General features: G+C 32.0%; 1 protein-coding gene across 1 annotated transcript in view; it reads left to right on the top strand.

The window, feature by feature from the left end:
• Window positions 1-647: 647 nt before the first annotated feature.
• Window positions 648-18529, top strand: part of LOC139508160 (uncharacterized) — a gene marked incomplete at its 5' end in the record, with an annotated part of 38925 nt that continues 21043 nt past the window's right edge. The window contains 10 exon segments of the mRNA XM_071295910.1: window positions 648-733; window positions 2103-2257; window positions 2259-2534; window positions 7255-7524; window positions 9840-10052; window positions 10551-10851; window positions 11431-11621; window positions 12930-13415; window positions 16536-16795; window positions 18113-18353. Coding sequence (XP_071152011.1) covers window positions 648-733; window positions 2103-2257; window positions 2259-2534; window positions 7255-7524; window positions 9840-10052; window positions 10551-10851; window positions 11431-11621; window positions 12930-13415; window positions 16536-16795; window positions 18113-18353 — 2479 coding nt within the window.

Below are 18529 nucleotides of genomic sequence, written 5' to 3' on the forward strand. Positions count from 1 at the left end.
AAGATGTGGTGCCATCGCGGAGGGACATTTTATTAGCTTTGTTCCAATTAAATTCATACATATTTATGACTGATTTGAGTTTGCGTTGTGATCATTGTTTGGTGCGCCGTTGACCAGAAGCCGCATGTGTACATTTCTCGTTCAAACAAATTCCTCGCGCTTGATTAATTAAAAACAATAATGAAAGTTCATTTCACAGTCGACATCATTGAATTATTTTTTGTTTCAGAAGCGGGATTTTAGTTTTTTAATATGTTAAAATACTTTCGATATTTTCAATAACATAAATGCATAAACGCCAAAGGGCTATGGTAGCGTCTGGGACGGACAATTTTAATGTCGCGGTATAGTCCCAATGATAGTAATTTAAACGTGTAAAAATTTATTTCCATTTTAGTGTACACGTTTCGCGTGGATAACCTTTAGGTGATACGTCATTAAATAAGCTATGCTCTCCAGTTTGTGATACATCTACAAACCACTTATTACTCGTTTAAACAATGCAATCCACAAAAATCTATAGAATAAGATTTTTGAAAAATGTTTTGAGTTGTTAGATGTATTCATTGTATTGTTTCTGTGCTTATTTACATGTTCACAATTTAGATAATATACATAAAGTAAAATCCTGCCTTACTTATTTGCAGACTTCCATGTAGAAATGGTATCCTAGACCAATTTGGTACCTGTTCATGTCTCCCATGTTGGACTGGAGACAATTGTGACGTTCAAGGTAAACTTCGCAGTGATCTTTTTGCTGAGCTAAAAAGAGTCATGCTTGAACCAATCGGTTGTTTTGAATGTACAGTACACACATAGATAAACATAAATTTTAAATCAAAGAAACACATGAATCTCAAATTCAATATCACAAAACATTCGGTTAGAATACTGGTATCACTCCTACGAAATCAGATTAACAACAGGCCTGGAACGAAGACGACAAAAATTAGTAAAAACAACCATCTCTCGACAAAGTAGTGAACGAAACTATATGCATACTTCAATTCACCGAATTTTAAAAATCTGAGTGAAATGATGATAGTCTTTGCCTTTAATGCCGAATGTCTGCCGTCCGACCCCTACTCCTGACAGCAAATTAAAAGGGAAAAGAAAAATATATAGTTGAACACATCTGTCAATATATATTCAAATATATAAAAAAGATTTGTTTTGAATATTTGTTACAACCAATTACATATTTATTTTATAAATTTCACAAAGCCAAAAGGAAAAAGTTTTAAATTTGATATGTGTTTCAAGATAAATTGCTATTATGTGTTATACATTTCAAAAAAGGATACAGGAATTTACAATAAAATTGGTATCGAGAAAATACCTGGCGATATAATACTGGTACAAATATGCTTTACTTAAATAAAACCATATCAAAGAAAACAAAATATATGTTGCTGAATTACACTGGTGTTTGATGATACAACATCCATCCCTTTAGTTTCGTATTATAGAACAATAGAAGGTTCATAGAATAATATGCAAGAAAATAAGAAAAAAATGTATGCTGCCGATATAATGAACTATAAAACAAAACAAAAACTATCAAAAGTAAATAATACCAAATTATACGAACAGTTATTTAAAAAAATGCAATAACAATGCTAATATAGAAATCATGCCATCATATACGACTGTCATACAAGTGTGAGGTTTAGCTAGCTATAAAAACCAGGTTTAATCCACCACTTCCTACATGAGAAAATGCCTGTACCACGTCAGGAATATGACAGTTGTTATCCATTCATTTGGGTGTGTTTCAGCTGCTTTTGTCTTCGGATTTTTTGTTTTCAATTTTCCTTGGAGTTCGTTTTTTGTTGTTGTTATTTTACACTATCTTATACTGTACGATATTATTTAACAAATGTCTGTTCAGATCTTATAAATATTTCATACAGCAATGACTTAAGCTCGTACAACGGCTGAGGTATTCATACTGTTGATCTTTTTACCAAAAAATTGATTTTTCAAATGTTTCGATGTACCCTTTTTTTAATTTTTAACACGTACATACAATGAACTTCTTTAGTAAACTAATGGTTTTGAATTTTTGGTCAACTTTCACGGAGTATGATTTTCTTTTTCAGTTAATAACTATGCACCAGAGTTTACTCAATATACTTATGAAGTTAGCATTAATTCTCTCGAAAATGACGATATAACATTATTTCGACCGGAAGTGATAGATAAAGATCGGATCGACACTTGCGGTGACAATAAAGAACAAAGCTGTCCCTGCGCAGGACCTTTTCTTTTCGATAAAAAACGAAAATGATGGACACTTTACTATCAATCCGGAAGATGGTAGTATATCACTAAGTAAGGGTTCAACATTACAAAATGGGCAAGACTATAGACTTGACCTATCTGTGCGAAATGTGTTGGATAAAGGAGATACTAAAACAGGAAAGGCTATTGTTATATTAAGGACAGACAAAGATTGGTGGGCAGACCCAATAAATAGTCTCGGAGAACCAAGACACAATGGATATTCGCATCACATTGTTAAGAGAGCTACGGTAAGTGTAATTTCATAAATATAATTAATAAATGATTTATTTTTTGTTCCTTGTTTTAAAATTTTGTTACTTTACAAATTGAATGCATAGGAGTATATTCGTTATAAAAATATGTTTTGACCATAATTTTATCTGACACACTTTTGTATGGTATAGTATACAACTTTACAAGTATAAAACATCTTAAATGATTATACGTTTAAAAGCTAGAATATAATGTTTGTAAATTGTTAGTGGACTAAATGTTGATGACGTGGCACGTTTTGCATAAATAGGCGATTAATGGCTAAAATCGTTATACAGCCTTTGATCCTTAAAATTTGCGAAAAAACCAATGTCTGTTCAGTTCTTATAATTACAGTAAATATTCATCAAGTAACAGCTTAATAGTATAATTATGATAAATACTGAATAGTATTGATTTGACTTCTATAAATTGTCTATATATTGAGTATGTGCTCAAATAAAGGAAAACAGTTTTCCATTCCCATAAAAAAAAACATTTTAAAAACACCATTATGCATATTTTTAGGTAATGGAAACACGTTTATATTTTTTAATATGAAAGTTTTTGACACATAATATTTCTTAACCTGAATGACATTTGCTGTGTGTTTCAGTGCAACAAGCTAAGAGAAGGGCTATTTAATATTTTAGGTAAATGGGAAGATAAGGAGTTGTAAAGAAATCAGAGTGATTAAGTCCGAAAAAAACGCTATAAACATTGCAAAACATTTATCAAAAAGCGTCTTATAATCATCACATGAAGTCAACTTTGTGCGTCACCTAAGCTCAACGGATTATACAAATTGAAGGTTTAGCTAGCTATAAAACCAGGTTAAACTCATCTTTTCAGTAGGATTATGCCTGTAAATAATATCAAATATAAGACAGTTGTTTTACATTCCGTTGATTGACAACATTTGATATTGTCAGTTTTGATGAACTTCCAACTCTATGAACTGACCTTGGAGTTGAGTATATTTGTTACAGCCCTTTTTGTTTATAACAATAAACAAATGATATCCCTTTCTAGACCAATCATTTAAGGCTAGGCGGGCAGGACGTACTGTTCATTATTGTATGTATGATTTTGCATGAACTAATTTTCTGACCTTTTGGGGTTCTTCCAGAGTGAAAAAGCATGCTATGTGGTTATAATAGATTAAAGGATAATATAAATGTAACCAATCCACTATTTTCTACATAAGAAAATGCATGTACCAAGTCAGGAATATGACAGTTGTTATCCATTCGTGTTGTTGTTTTAACATTTGATTTTGCCTTTTGATTAGGGACTTTCCGTTTTAAATTTTCCTCGGAGTCCAGTATTTTTGTGATTTTACATTTTGTAGTTTCTGTGAAATGATCTTTGCTGATTTTAAAAATGACAAACAGACAAACAATAGTGCACATAACACAACATAGAAAACTAAAGAATAAGCAACACGATCCCTATTTAAAATTCGTGCAATGCCCTAAGATTTTGTTTATTCTGATGTGTATGATTTAAATGGATTTATCCACCTCATTTGAACTTTGGTGAATAGTTTTCTCATTGGCAGTTATACCACATTTCCTTTATTTTACATTATGAGAGTGTTGCCCTTAACTTAACTGCTTAATTTAGTTAAATACCATCAGTAGATTTTTAATGGTTAATCTATATGTTTACTTGTTGTGTCTCGGTTTAAGCACCGGGATAGAATTAAAAAATAGTTTAAGCCGACTTTAAGCTCATCTCTATTATTATAAACAAAAGTAGGCTAATAAATCAGGGTATAATGCATGTCATTCGAATGAATAATTAGATTGAATTTTTATCAGTTACTGAAACTCTGCAGCAAGTAATAACTTAAAAGAAATTAAAAGCAAGCAATGAAAAGCAGGCATTCACGCGGAAAGTAAGAAAACTACATTGAATCACAAAGACGAAACTGCTGTAAAATGTAATCTAGAATAATCCTTACAAAATCTCCTTACGCTTACTTATAACATTTGTAAATCGCTCATGCAATTGATAAATGAGGAAGATCTTAGTAAATCACTGAATATTAGATGTAATCAATACGTTGTAGCTCAGGAACTATTTATCTAGGCAATATTACTTGACGTCTAGACAATATGTATCATTACCGTTGAATTTTATTAATTATTGTCTATGACAAAAGGAGAAGGTACGATACGTCTAGTTTTCGGACTCAGTGAACTCAAAAATCAAACGTGTTGTGCATTTATTCATTTCGGTTGTTAACAAATCTGTACGATATAATTTTATGTTAGATTTGCAGCAGAATGCATTCAGTGTGTAGGTAAAGGTATAATTTTAGTTAGCTTGCTTGTTAGCTGAACCATGAAGTTTTTATTAGGTTATGTATACTTCCCTCCTTTCGGACAGACAGATAGATTGATTATCTGTCAGACTAGTATACTCTTAATGGAAGGAAGTTTACCTTACCTAATAATGACTTCACGGTTCAGCTAGCAAGTAAGCTAACCAAAGATAATAATTTACCTACACACTGAATGCATTCTGCTGTAAATCTAACATAAAATCTAACACTCAATCGATATTGCTGTAAGATTTTGTCTCACTTATTTATATCAAGTCTGCAGCAACTTGCGAGTACGGAAAACAGTGGGAAAATCATCCAAATAAGATTGTTTTCATATCTTGTCATTTATATTCTAATATAAGGATCACTCTCACAAACAAATACCAAGCTACAAGATTAATTATACAAAGATGTTGTTATTAGTAAAACTATGTGATTTAGAACAATTGTTTCTTTTCTCCACTGTGCTTGAAACTATTTCCAAAATGGACAGTTTGGGTGATACATGTATCTTAGTTTTATCTGACTGTGAATTATTTTATGATTACCCTTAAACTAAGGTTGACGCTCTCTCACAATGAATTACCATCACTGAATTATCTTGTTGGAAGGTTGGTACCCCATTTTTTAATTTAAATTGAAATTAGGTATTTTTGGTAATACGTTTTTGTTAACTTTTCTTTCAAAAAGTTTTCAGGCCTTAATCCAATAAAATTGAGAATGGAAATGGGGAATGTGTCAAAGAGACAACAACCCGCCCAAATAAAAAACAACAGCAGAGGGTCACCAACAGGTCTTCAATGTAGCGAGAAATTCCCGCACCCGGAGGCGTCCTTCAGCTGGCCCCTAAACAAATATATACTAGTCCAGTGATAATGAACGCCATACTAATTTCCAAATTGTACACAAGAAACTAAAATTAAAATAATACAAGACTAACAAAGGCCAGAGGCTCCTGACTTGGGACAGGCGCAAAAATGCGGCGGGGTTAAACATGTTTGTGAGATCTCAACCCTCCCCCTATACCTCTAACCAATGTAGTAAAGTAAACGCATAACAATACGCACATTAAAATTCAGTTCAAGAGAAATCCGAGTCTGATGTCAGAAGATGTAACCAAAGAAAATAAACAAAATGACAATAATACATAAATAACAACAGACTACTAGCAGTTAACTGACATGCCAGCTCCAGACTTCAACTAAACTGACTGAAAGATTATGATTTCATCATATGAACATCAGGCACAATCCTTCCCGTTAGGGGTTTAGTATCATACCATCATAACATATATGAGAAGAACATAACCCGTGTCATGCCAACAACTGTTTTTAGAATAAATGTGTTTAGTTCCGATGCAAAGACCTTATCAGTGACTCAATATTAACGCCAAAATATGCAATCTTTAGTGACTTGACAACAGTATCGTAATTATATCCCTTCTTAATAAGTCTATTCAAAGGTTTTGTAAGTTTCTGAGGTGAATACTGACACCTTTGTGCTTTATAAAGAATATTACCATAAAAAATTGGATGTGAAATACCTGAACGTATTAAAAGTCTGCATGTTGAGTGTTTTGAATGAATGTTTTGAGTAAAGAGAAACAGACATGATCATTCATGTTTAATGTATAGAAAATTGAAAAAATAATAAATCGTAAAAATTATTATAAAAGATTAATCTATACATTACCCAATTGAAATACTTAGCAAAAAGTAGAACTAAACCATTTAATGACGGAGTTGCTTTTATATTAAAGCATTTAAAACATTAAAACATTAAACAGAGGCAAAAGATACCAAAGAGACATTTACACTCATCAGTCAAAAATAAACTGACAACGCTTTGACTAAGAAACAAAGAGACCAGCAGAAAAAAAATAGTAAACTTAACGCCATAGAAAACCAAAAAATAGGGGGTGAGGGGATAATGTGCTCTCAGATGCAACGGGTTATATCAACATGTAACACCAATCTACATACCCTATTGTAAAAATAAAAAAAAGCTATGCAAATAACGAGATTTGAACATCAATAACAACTGTCGCTCTATAAACCTATATGGAGCTATTTACTTTCAAAAAATTGTATCTTTCTGTTGACGAACTAACTCCCGACGATTTCAAGTTTTATATAATATCTATAAAATTTCCTTCAATACAAAACATTATAGTACAGCGGTATACTACTGTTGCCTTTATTTACCCTAGTTCAATTGCCAAGATTGAACACACACAGTAATTCGAAAGATATATAATTAAGCGTCGTGTTTAAATCAAAATACATAGCTTCGTGCTCTCTAACATTAACCACTACATTATTATTATTGAAGCTCTGTAACAAAATGCTTTTGTAATATCAAGTTATATATTTTTTATCAAACAGACTGCAGCACCACAGAATGTTACCTTTGTATTGGCTAAGGTGTCACCCTATGATACGACGACAGACTTATATATCGGAAGTCGGGTCAAATTTCGACTTGACATTTCCTTTCCGGTAGCGCCAACAGACATGTTGGTTGAGCTGTTTACCCCTGACAATGACACCACAGTGATGATTTTATGTGACATAGTGGTAACTAAGGGCAGCGGACTAGCTATTACTGGTTCAACGGATGTTACCATGGAGTCAAAAACCCCGGGCTCAGTACTGGTAAGTGAGACATATTCAACGTTTATATGCATATACACAAGGTAATACCATATTGTAATTAAATAGTTTAGGTTGTGAAATATAATTTACTTTTTGGTGTATCTGAGGCATTGCTATACATATTGCGAACGGATATGTTTTATGGGACCCTGAAGTTGAAGGTTTTGCTAGCTATGAAACCAGATTAAACTCACCTTTTCATTAGGAAAATGCCTGTACCAAGTCAGATATCTTTGTCTTTCACTGGTTCCGTTTATAACTATAGTATGTATTGTAATTGCAGTCTCCTTGAAAGGTATGCTCTTTGAAAGCATTGCCATCTAGTATCAAATATCTATAAATATAATTCGTAGAAGTGAATCACACCCCATGTTCTCTGATAAACTAAGAGGAAACACTTCACAGTAGTTTCGGGACATATGCTGTGTATGATTATAGATGGAAATGAGAAAGCACCACCGTCACTGACACTTGTAAAGCATTTTTTAACTGGAAAAGTCATTTTGATGTGAACATGCATCATCTTACATGTTTAGTCTTTCAGTCAATATTTAGACTGACCACTGCAGTTAATTTAGTTCAAATCGATTCAGGCAATGTTTAGTCCAATCATGAGTAAATGTTAACAAAATAAAAGAGAAAATCAACGGCCATACATTCATACCTTTTGGCAGTTCATATAGATTAACATGATCGTACATATTAACACATTATCCAATTTTTGTTGGAAGTTTCTGGTTGTTCTAATATGAAAAGAACCGTTCATTTCATGCCAAGTTGTTACATTAAAGATTTATATAAGCTGTAATAAGAAATAATATTTTATTTGTTTTGGTATAAACTTATTTAATTCAGAATACTGATAGCAAAAAATTGAAAACAACAAGTTTAATAATTTTATGCATCCGAAGCGCTTTTCTGGATTTACCTTCACCAGGAACACTTAAAGCCAAACATTTGAAATCCGAGGGATGTATAAGTAACGAAACAGTGACAAAAATTCCCTAAAACAAATAACCAAATTCACCTAAGGTCAACTTTGACTGAGAGAGTTGAAACCTTAGATTCTTTCTAATTTTAAAATTTATAAACGGACAATTTTAGAAAGGCATGTTAAAAATCATGTCAGTACTGAAGTACTGACTATTGAGCTGATGATACCCTCGGAGACTGATAGTCCACCAGTAGAACTATCGACTCAGTGTTATGAAAAATTGAAAACAACACGCATTATACATAATGTGGGTGATATTTCGAATGTTTATGTTTTTTGTAAAGATTTAGAACACGATGAAATGCATATAAGTAGAAAATATATATACATATTTGAACAATCAAACTTTCCGAGTAGCAATGCATTATACATGTTTGTGTATTAGAAATTTGTGGGAAAAAGTTCACGTTCAGTGCTAAAAACAGTTTTGTTTTCACGTCGAAATACGATTTTACGAAATTTCATCACCGGCAGTTTGCTAAAACATTTCATTTTGATGATAGTATAATTAAATCGATACCTTAAAGTATGTGTGCTGCTTGACTTTTTTCACAAGTCAGAATTTGCAGTCCACAATCCCTTTCTCTTTACATAATTGAGACATAAATAAACGATTTTTTTTACCATAATTAAAATTGCCAGAACAATACTTTTTTTTAAAGATTTTTACCATAATTGTAATTGCTAAAACTGTTTACCCTTCTGATGCACCTAAGTAAGTTCTTTACCGGTAATGGCGGGGCTCATGTGGCGGAATCTTTTGTTTTCTGTACTTTTTTACGGACATTTATTTGAAAAATGTAGGACATATTTTCCGACTTTTTATCTGTTATAACGAAATCAATTGATGACTTTTTTTACATGTGTAATACAAAGTTATAGATTAAATTTGAGTTTCTCTCCCTATTGTTCTGTATTTCTGAAAGATGTGACCCTTTGACATTTAACATGGGCTAAATAATTTCTGAGAGAAACAATATAATTATTGTTAACGGGATGGGTTGGAAAGGCAGTTGTTGATAATACTCACATCTTTATAAAGAAACCTGATGTAACTGCATAAGGCAACAATTATGTCCCATTTTTGTTTTTATTAAAAATGCAAAAGATTTCCTCATATCTAAGTACTTTTCCATTTGTAACATAAATCTTTTCTGTTTTCCTGTCTATTTGTTTTTCACACAAAACTTACAAGATTTCATAATTAATGTGTTCCATATTTTTGCAGTATCAATCATGCATAAAACACATATCACGTGACTATTTGTCTTACTTAGATGTATTAATTATCGTCCATTCACTATCATATTTCTTCTAACAGCATGATAGAGCAATAATAGACCTTGGAACTGTAACAGTCAACAACTGTGATGTCTCTGCTGAATGCACATTAGTTATCACATATGAAGCTGTCATGGTGGACGATACGGTACAGAACGGAAGCATTTACTGGGTCAGTGCAGGCGCAGAATACAACAATGCCAATGAAGTTTGGGTCGGACAGGCGTCATTTGCCACAATAACTGATATACTGGTATTTATTAGTATAGTAAACATGTTCATTATGCATAAAACAGGGAGAATTTGAATAGCCTTCAAAGCCTTTGTTCTAGTCTCAGTACCATTCTCAAGGTTTCCGAATGTTTCAATTACGTGCTAGATCGTATACCAAATATTGACTTCTAGACGAAAAATGTCAACTCATAGTATACATTTCCGATAAAGATATCTAGCGATGCCCCACGCGTGAAATAACAACTGCTGAAACAAAAAACTGTTAGTTTTGGTGATATGATCATTTATTCAGATTTTAAACGGGACCATAATATCTTGAAAATTGTAAAGACAGGTTAATAGAATAATGAAAAAACAAGAATCTTAAAATGTGACGGTATTTTGATATTGGTAAATATAATAAAACTGTCATGTATTAAATATTATTATGGCAAAAGACATTAAAAATATTTGTACGAAATGTTTTAGAAGTGCAATTATTTAGCGTTTGTCTCAATCCAGATTTTACTATTTATAGGCTATAACCGAAACACCGACATTTAATTTTACTGGTCCGCCGACTTTTCCTATTGGATCAGCAGCCATGTTTGAAGTTGAAATGTACTTACCGTATCCATCAACGGCATTGAAATTTGATTCGTTTTCACCTTTGAATACTTCATCAGTTGTCAGTATATGTTCAGCAAAAGTTAAAAGCATTGGTGATAATTTTAAGTGTGGTCTTGATGAGTCAGCGATAAGTAAAACTATGTATCAGGATAGTAACGGACTTGGAAATAACATTGGCCATCTTGACATTGGAACTGTTATTAATAAAGGTAAGAAAGTTGTTTTAGATATTAACCTCGTTATTCAAATTAAAATTGATATTGGAATATTATGTAAGATGAATGAAAGGTACACTATAACATACATATTTGGATGACATTTATAAACCTGTCCAAACAAAAACAAACTGTTGTATTTGGTTTATAATTATTAGATATCTTGAACATTTACCTCAGAACAATTTTTAAAAAAAACCTTGAGAAAAGTCTTATAAATTCGTAGTTTTGTTATTCTCAAATTACAATGTAGTCCTGTAAAGGATTTGACGAATGGTCATATCAAATATTATTCACTCGTTTGTTTTAATCAACTCCTCCTCAGTGACAATTGATGTCTGTTATCAACTCAGATACCAGATACTCCCATATATTTTTTCTGAATGTTCAAATGTATTCAAATACAATATAAATGACAGTGCGTAAACATGGTCAATTTAAAAAAAAACATTATTTGAATCCATATTTTTTAGTAACACAATGTTAGAAATCTATGTTAATTCGAAAATTAACAAAGATACTTTTGCATAGAGTATTGTAACACTTTTCGTTTCTCTGTATGTTTTCTGTTAGCATCACGTGACGTATCACAGGACATAGTGAACAGCACAATTGTAGTTGAATTCGTTGCCCACATGTACAAAGATGTTTCGTTTGTCGGTCAAGATTATTGGATGGGAGCCGCATTTGAAATGGGGTCAACTCAAATTTGGGCTGCACAGCTTAAATTTACCGGTGCTGCTGCAATCGATCCATCTGGAATGGCAAGTAGACATTTATACATCTATAAATATATTCTCTATTCTCGGGATATCTTATTATAGAATAATATATTGTACTTTTCAAATAAGCAAATGAATGATAGTAAACGAATAGCGTTTAAAACACAAGTTTTTTTTCTCAGAAATACGCGTTTAACGTAATAATATATATATAAGATGTCATATAAAAGTATTGAAGACCAATACAAATGAGTTAAAAAATCTACTATGGACAACTTTAACCAATAGTCATGCAATAAACCTCAATATAAATCAGTACATGGGTACATGGAAAGCACTAAATTGAATGCTAATTTTTAGAACTTACATAAAATTTCAATCCTGGTATCTATGATGATATAAAAAAGAATATGTGCTATAATTAACAATGAGACAACTCTCCAAAAGAACCCAAATGACAAAGATCACCGTACTTGTATATCCCAACAACAAAAAGTTCAGGTAGGAGAGTACTCGCTGTTACTGACAGCTAGTTCGAAGCCACTAATAAATTATAAAAAAAATCAGACATCTTAGACTTAATTATCAATCAGGACGCATCCAACATCCAATGGAGTTAGTGTAAAGACGTCATAAACAGTCGGGGAAAAAACATGACCTTGTGCAATGCCTATTAACAGGTATAGACACATTGTAGATTCATGGATGTGTATATGTATATAACAATTATATTTAGTTAGCTTTTAATTTACTGATAACAAAATCAATATAAATACCAATAAAAACAATATTCAATGATCTAATTACAGTGTTTAATTGGTTATCCTTTAGAATAAGCTTATATAAAAGATTTATCAGTATCGTTTCAAAATTTCCGGGCACGGTCAACAACATTTCCGTAAAAATGAGGATGTGCTATCCCGTCTGAAATAAGTTTTCTCCATGTACAACCAAACTTCAAAACCAAATCTTTATATTTATGAAAGAATTTAGTAAAGGTTTTTAGTAATTTGTGGTAATGAAATCCTTGGCGTAATAATTTACCAGTTATACATAGATTACATTCGTTAGAATTAAAAACAAACACGGGCGTAGAGATCTAGTTGTGAAATATAATCACCGTAAGATGGAGCCAAAGAAACGTCATCAATCCAAAAAAGGGAAAATTAACAATAGGAAACGAAAAATTGTCCCTTTTGTCGTAAATATTAATGTGTGGTGTCCCGTGAGTTTATTTACCTGTTTATATGAAATATTGTCGTGTAAATATTATTATAAAAACAATAGCTCTGTTATCTTGAAAGTTTTATTAATTGAAGTTTTAATACAGGTATTAATTTTTGGTTGTAGAGTGTACCAGCTCTAACCGCAGTCTATTCTCTTGAAGTTAATGTTGACGAACCAAAAGTTTTTTCCCTAGATATGCTTGTACCAGAGGGTTCAACTTCTACATATATATTAGCTGTCCAGACACCTATCGACAACAATTTGCCAAAGTTTCAGCTATGTAAAATTTCAATAAAACGAGTTGGTGGTAATATGCCTTGTGTCATCCCAGATGATAGCACAGTTTCATATGAGTCGACAGTTGCAGCAACTCATGCTGATAAAGGGACATTAAGTCTAGGAAGCATTTCTAATTTACCAATATCACCCGGAAATGCAACAGAAAATACTATTACATTCGAAATTATAGTGACACCACTTCAACATACAGCTATAACACCAAGTTCTTCTCATGACGTAACCATGACAATCACCTATGGTTCAGGAGCTACTGTTAGTTCCACATCTACATTTACTGTGCAGAGTACAACCGCAGCCGCTGATATATCAGTAAGTTATAAAATAATTCTAACTAATTGGATTGTTTTTGTTTTTCAAATGCAGTCCATAGTGGAAATTTTGTTAGAAAATTGTTTTTATTTGATTTTTTCATAACATTCCGTGATTGGTTTATTTGCAAAACCATTACGTCAATGATAAACTGCATTCCTGTCACATAATGCTGTCCTTTTTAGTGTTTGTTTTACATTGCCATATAAGTGAGAGGTTTGGCTAGCCATAACATCAGGTTCAACCAATCTGTTTTCTTGAAATGTACGGCACCAAATTAGGAATATGGCAGTTGTTATCAAATAGTTCGTTTCTTTGTATGTTGGCGGGTTTTTAGTTACAGTTAATCGTTTCTGTTGTTTCGTGCCACCGTTATACAAGTGAGAGATTTAGCGAGTCATAAAACCAGATTTTCTCCACCATTTTCTACATCAGAAAATACCTGTACCTAGTCAGGAATATGACAGTTGATATTTATTCGTTTGAGGTGTTTAAGCCTTTGCTATTTAATAATGGACTTTCCGTTGTGAATTTTCCTCATAGTTCGGTATTTTTGTAATTTCACTTTTTGTTCCCTTTGTTTCCTCTTAAAGTTGATGTATTTCACTCCGTTTTTGTTTATGAGCCTGATTTGTTATGGTTTAATCGTGACTATTAAACCGCAGTATACTACTGTTGTCTTTATTGAACATAATTCACTTGTTTTTATTTAAAAGAAACTAAAACGAATTCGCTCAACTACTAGGAGACTATGTAAACATTCGTACGGATCTTCTCTATCTATTAAAAACGCCATTTTTATTTTTCTAATTTGGATTGGAAAACGTCGAACAAGTGGACTAGGTTATAATAAAAATTGAAATAAACTTAAAACTTCAAATTTGTCGACATACGCTACCATACATAATGAAGGAAAAATGTGTGTGAACCGCTTTTAAGAATTTCATGATGCTTACATTTTGCCAAAAACTGAAAAGCAAAAAAAAAGACAGTATGTCGTGATGAATGTCCGGTATAAATTTCCCGAAAGGTATATCTGGACTTCCTGACTCAAACGTTTTCATAGATAATTGACAAAAAATAACATGTTTTATTATGTCTTTGCAACATGGAAGTCCCACATTATATATTTCCTGTAGGTTATACATGAAAAAAATAAATTTAACTGATGACTTAGGAAGTGGTTAAATTGTGTAAGTCAAAGCCAGATCAGTACGCCACTTGACATTTCGACCCAAATTGTTTACATGTACATATACAATATTAGACCAATGTCAGAAAAATATAAACTTTTTGGTATGAGGCTAAAAACTGGGAAATGGCGAGGTTTTACCTAGGCCTTCCCCAGATTTGTGCCGAATACCAAAAAAGATAATATTTTTTTACATTGACCTTATATCGTTTTAATACTGCAACTTAAATTAATTCATTGATAGTTATTTAAATTGTAAATTTAATTTCAAACTTTTTATCATCTCTTAATGAACCCCTGATTGTAGAACATGTGATCCATGATGAAATTGACATTGCGCAAAATATAGGTGTGTCACTATATTTACTATAAATAAACACAACTGATTGCAGTATAAAAGATTTTTGTTGTTACAGTACCGTACACACATTCTCCATGTTATTTGAAATTCATGGAAGTTTGAATAGTGTGCTAAATGAATTCTTATTTGAAACTGAAGCGTTTTATGAACATGGGTGTATCAATTTGTAAATATTTGTTGTCCCTCTTGTTAGTTCAATAGGGTTCACCGTGTTAGAAGTGCCAACAAGTCTTTCGATTTCTAATGAAGTGTCGCATCTACTGTTTTAGTAGCCCTTTGCTTAGCAAAATTTTTACGAATTCAAAGGAGGTAATTTCGATTTAAAAAGAAAGCTGTTCCAAGAATTATTTTAAACGTGTTTTTTTTTTTAATTTTAAAATTCTTCGTCAAATTCGGATACTATTTCTATTTAAAATTTCTCAGACAGTACATTTTTATTCAACACAATTGATGGCATCTTAATATTAATATTTTTGAAAATTAAGGATTTTTTCCAGCACAAATTATTTTTTCGACTCCCCATTTTCAAGCTGAGGTCAATTTATACTATGGTACTGAAATCTTTATTATATGAAACGCCATATAGTTTCAAGTTGATAAAATGGCCTTTTCAGTGAAATACAAGCAAAACATCCAATTAAGTGATAACAATCTTGTTTTATTTGCTTTAAGACAGGTTAAAACAAATTAATGCTGAGTTGCTGAAAATGAGTCATACAGAACATACTACCGTTTACATATAAAATTCAAAGTTAATATTTGTTTTCACATTGTTCTACATTTTAATTACGAAACAATATACATAATAATCTTATTATTACAAAAAAGGAAGTCAAATATATTAAACATGATCAAATCATGATGAAAGAATACTAGTAAATCAATTTTGATTAAAAAAAAATACATATAGAATTTGGTATGAACTTGAAAATATTAATATGATTATTTAACTGAATGTTTGTGAATATCATTTCTGCTGTCCAACCACAAAAAATGCCTTGTGATTGGTTAATATTCTATAAAAACCTGTTTACCCACGATCTTTAAACATAAGTGATAAAGATAACAAAGACCTCATGTGTTTTGTATTAATAATAACTAATCGTTGATAGATTAAATGAATACATTTACTATTGGAATATAAATCATATTTGTATTGACACCATATAATTACAACTTAGGATGTCTTGTTAAAAGTTCCAAACCTTTAAATGTAACGTGATATTTTTCATGATAAAAGCTAATTTGGACAGTGGGTTGTTTATAGTGCGCCATGGACTTCCACTTATATTTGTGTTGCTGAACACATTCTGTTTCTAAGGTTTACTATTTCTTATCTCTAAATTCTGGTTTTTATATGTAATATTTTCCGATCAAATTTTTCATGTCTGTCAGTAGACATTTTTTCTCATTTCTTTATTTTGGTTTAAGGTTCCTTTAGATCTGTGTTATTCCTTTATATCATTTATATTATGTCTGGCAGCATTCAAAACATACTTGAACAAAGTATTTTTTAACACAACTACGTACATATATTGACAAAGTATCATTATTTTCTTGATATTAGAACACAACCGTCCCTTCCTTCAACATGACGTATGTAGATGGTAAAGAGGAAGTTAACGTCGGCGCTGCTACGAAGGTTTACTATGACATCACAACAAACAGAGACGTTACCTATCCCCAAATGAATATCGAGGCAATTATGCCACTAGGAAATACGACTGCTAAACTGTCGATATGTAGGGCAAGGATGACAAGTGTAGGTAAAAACTTACCATGTGTTGCCCCAGAGTGGATCAACACACTATTTACCTATTCATCCAGGTGAGTAAACTGCTATACCAAATTCCTAACGTTGTTCAGGTCTTATCTTTGCTGTAGAAAAATGATAGATTTTTTAGTATCATATATATGCCATCGAACTCATATCCCGGTTTTGGGTCAGGACTATAGTTGCACTGATAAATATGAAAAAAGCAATCTTGGCTTCAAACTGTCAAACGATTTCAGCAAAATAAGAACTATTCGTCAATTGTTACTTCACCTATGATGGATCATTCTGCTTCATAAACAACATACAAGGGTATACATTTTTGAATATTTGTATACATACATATGTACCAATTTTAGCTTCCCTCTTTAGTAAATGTATAGTCTATTGACACTAAGCATATTTGATGTCTTTGAACACTATGCATTGATAAAGAGTCTTGATATACAAATTCACTTGTCAAATGACAAATGTTAAAACAATTCAAACGAGAAAACTAACGGCATAATTTATGTACAAAAAATTAACAGAAAACAAATATGTTACACATCAACAAACGACAACTACTGAATTACAGGCTCCTGACTTGGGACAGGCACATAATACATACATAATGTGGCGGGGGTAAACATATTAACAATATCCCAACCCTACCCTTATTTTGGACAGTGGTGTAACAGTACAACATAAGAACGAACTGAAAAAATCAGTTGAAAATGGCTAATTTCATCAAATAGATACAAATACAAATCCATCTAACAAGAATATTTAAGCATGTGTCCACGCGTCTGGTGAATGAAATACACGCCTGAGTTTTTTTTATGAGAATCTACACTGTACGTTTTATCAAAATTATCTGAAAAACTATACTTTCGTCTTTAACAACACAGATAACTGTAATAACGACACATGGTTCAACAGTTTGATTACCATGACGTTCTCTACGAGGTCATCTCTTTGAAAGTTCTATGGACGTCATTATGATTTGATCTGTGTCATATGTGATAAAATGTCTAAGTAGGTTGCACAATAAAGAAGCCAGTTATCAACTCCAACTTTGTACTTGATTGGCTTTCTAACTATTTTGATCTGATCGTCACTGATGAGTCTTATGTAGACAAACACGCGTCTGGCTTATCAAATTATAAGCCTGGTACCTTTAACTATTATCGTTGTCAAGTTTAATTTCTACCTTTGGGGTTGAATTTCTCTTTGGTGATAAATGTTGCCTCTTATTTTTTCCCAGGACATATTTCATATAGGTTGCGAATCATTTTATTTTGGGGTTAACATATTCTTCACACTTGTTGAAACTGGAAGAGGAAATAAGAAGCGACATATTGTTTGAAGTCTATTTGTTTTCTCAATAGATTTAGTGATGGCCGAAATGACAGAGCTATACTGAACATCCCAAAAGTTTGCAACAAAGAGGATGTTGACAATGCAGATGAAGATCTGATGAGATTGGAGTTTGATATTAAAGTTGATGATCACGAAGGTTTAGTAGATGGAGCAAAAGAATGGATTAGTGCTGGAAATATGTATAGCACCACTAAAATATGGGTTGGTCAGCTGGCAATTATTCTAAAGACACCAGCGACTATTTCTCCAGTACGTATAAAGATAATAATATTTATAATACTTGTTAAGTAGTTTGGAGCAGGATCTGCTAACCCTTCCGGAGCACCTGAGATCACCCCTAGTTTTTGGTGGGGTTCGTGTTGTTTATTCTTTAGTTTTCTATGTTGTGTCATGTGTACTATGTTTGTCTTTTTCATTTTTTATTT

This window comes from Mytilus edulis, unplaced genomic scaffold (genome assembly GCF_963676685.1).
Source record: "Mytilus edulis unplaced genomic scaffold, xbMytEdul2.2 SCAFFOLD_411, whole genome shotgun sequence".
Classification (NCBI taxonomy): Eukaryota; Metazoa; Mollusca; class Bivalvia; order Mytilida; family Mytilidae; genus Mytilus; species Mytilus edulis.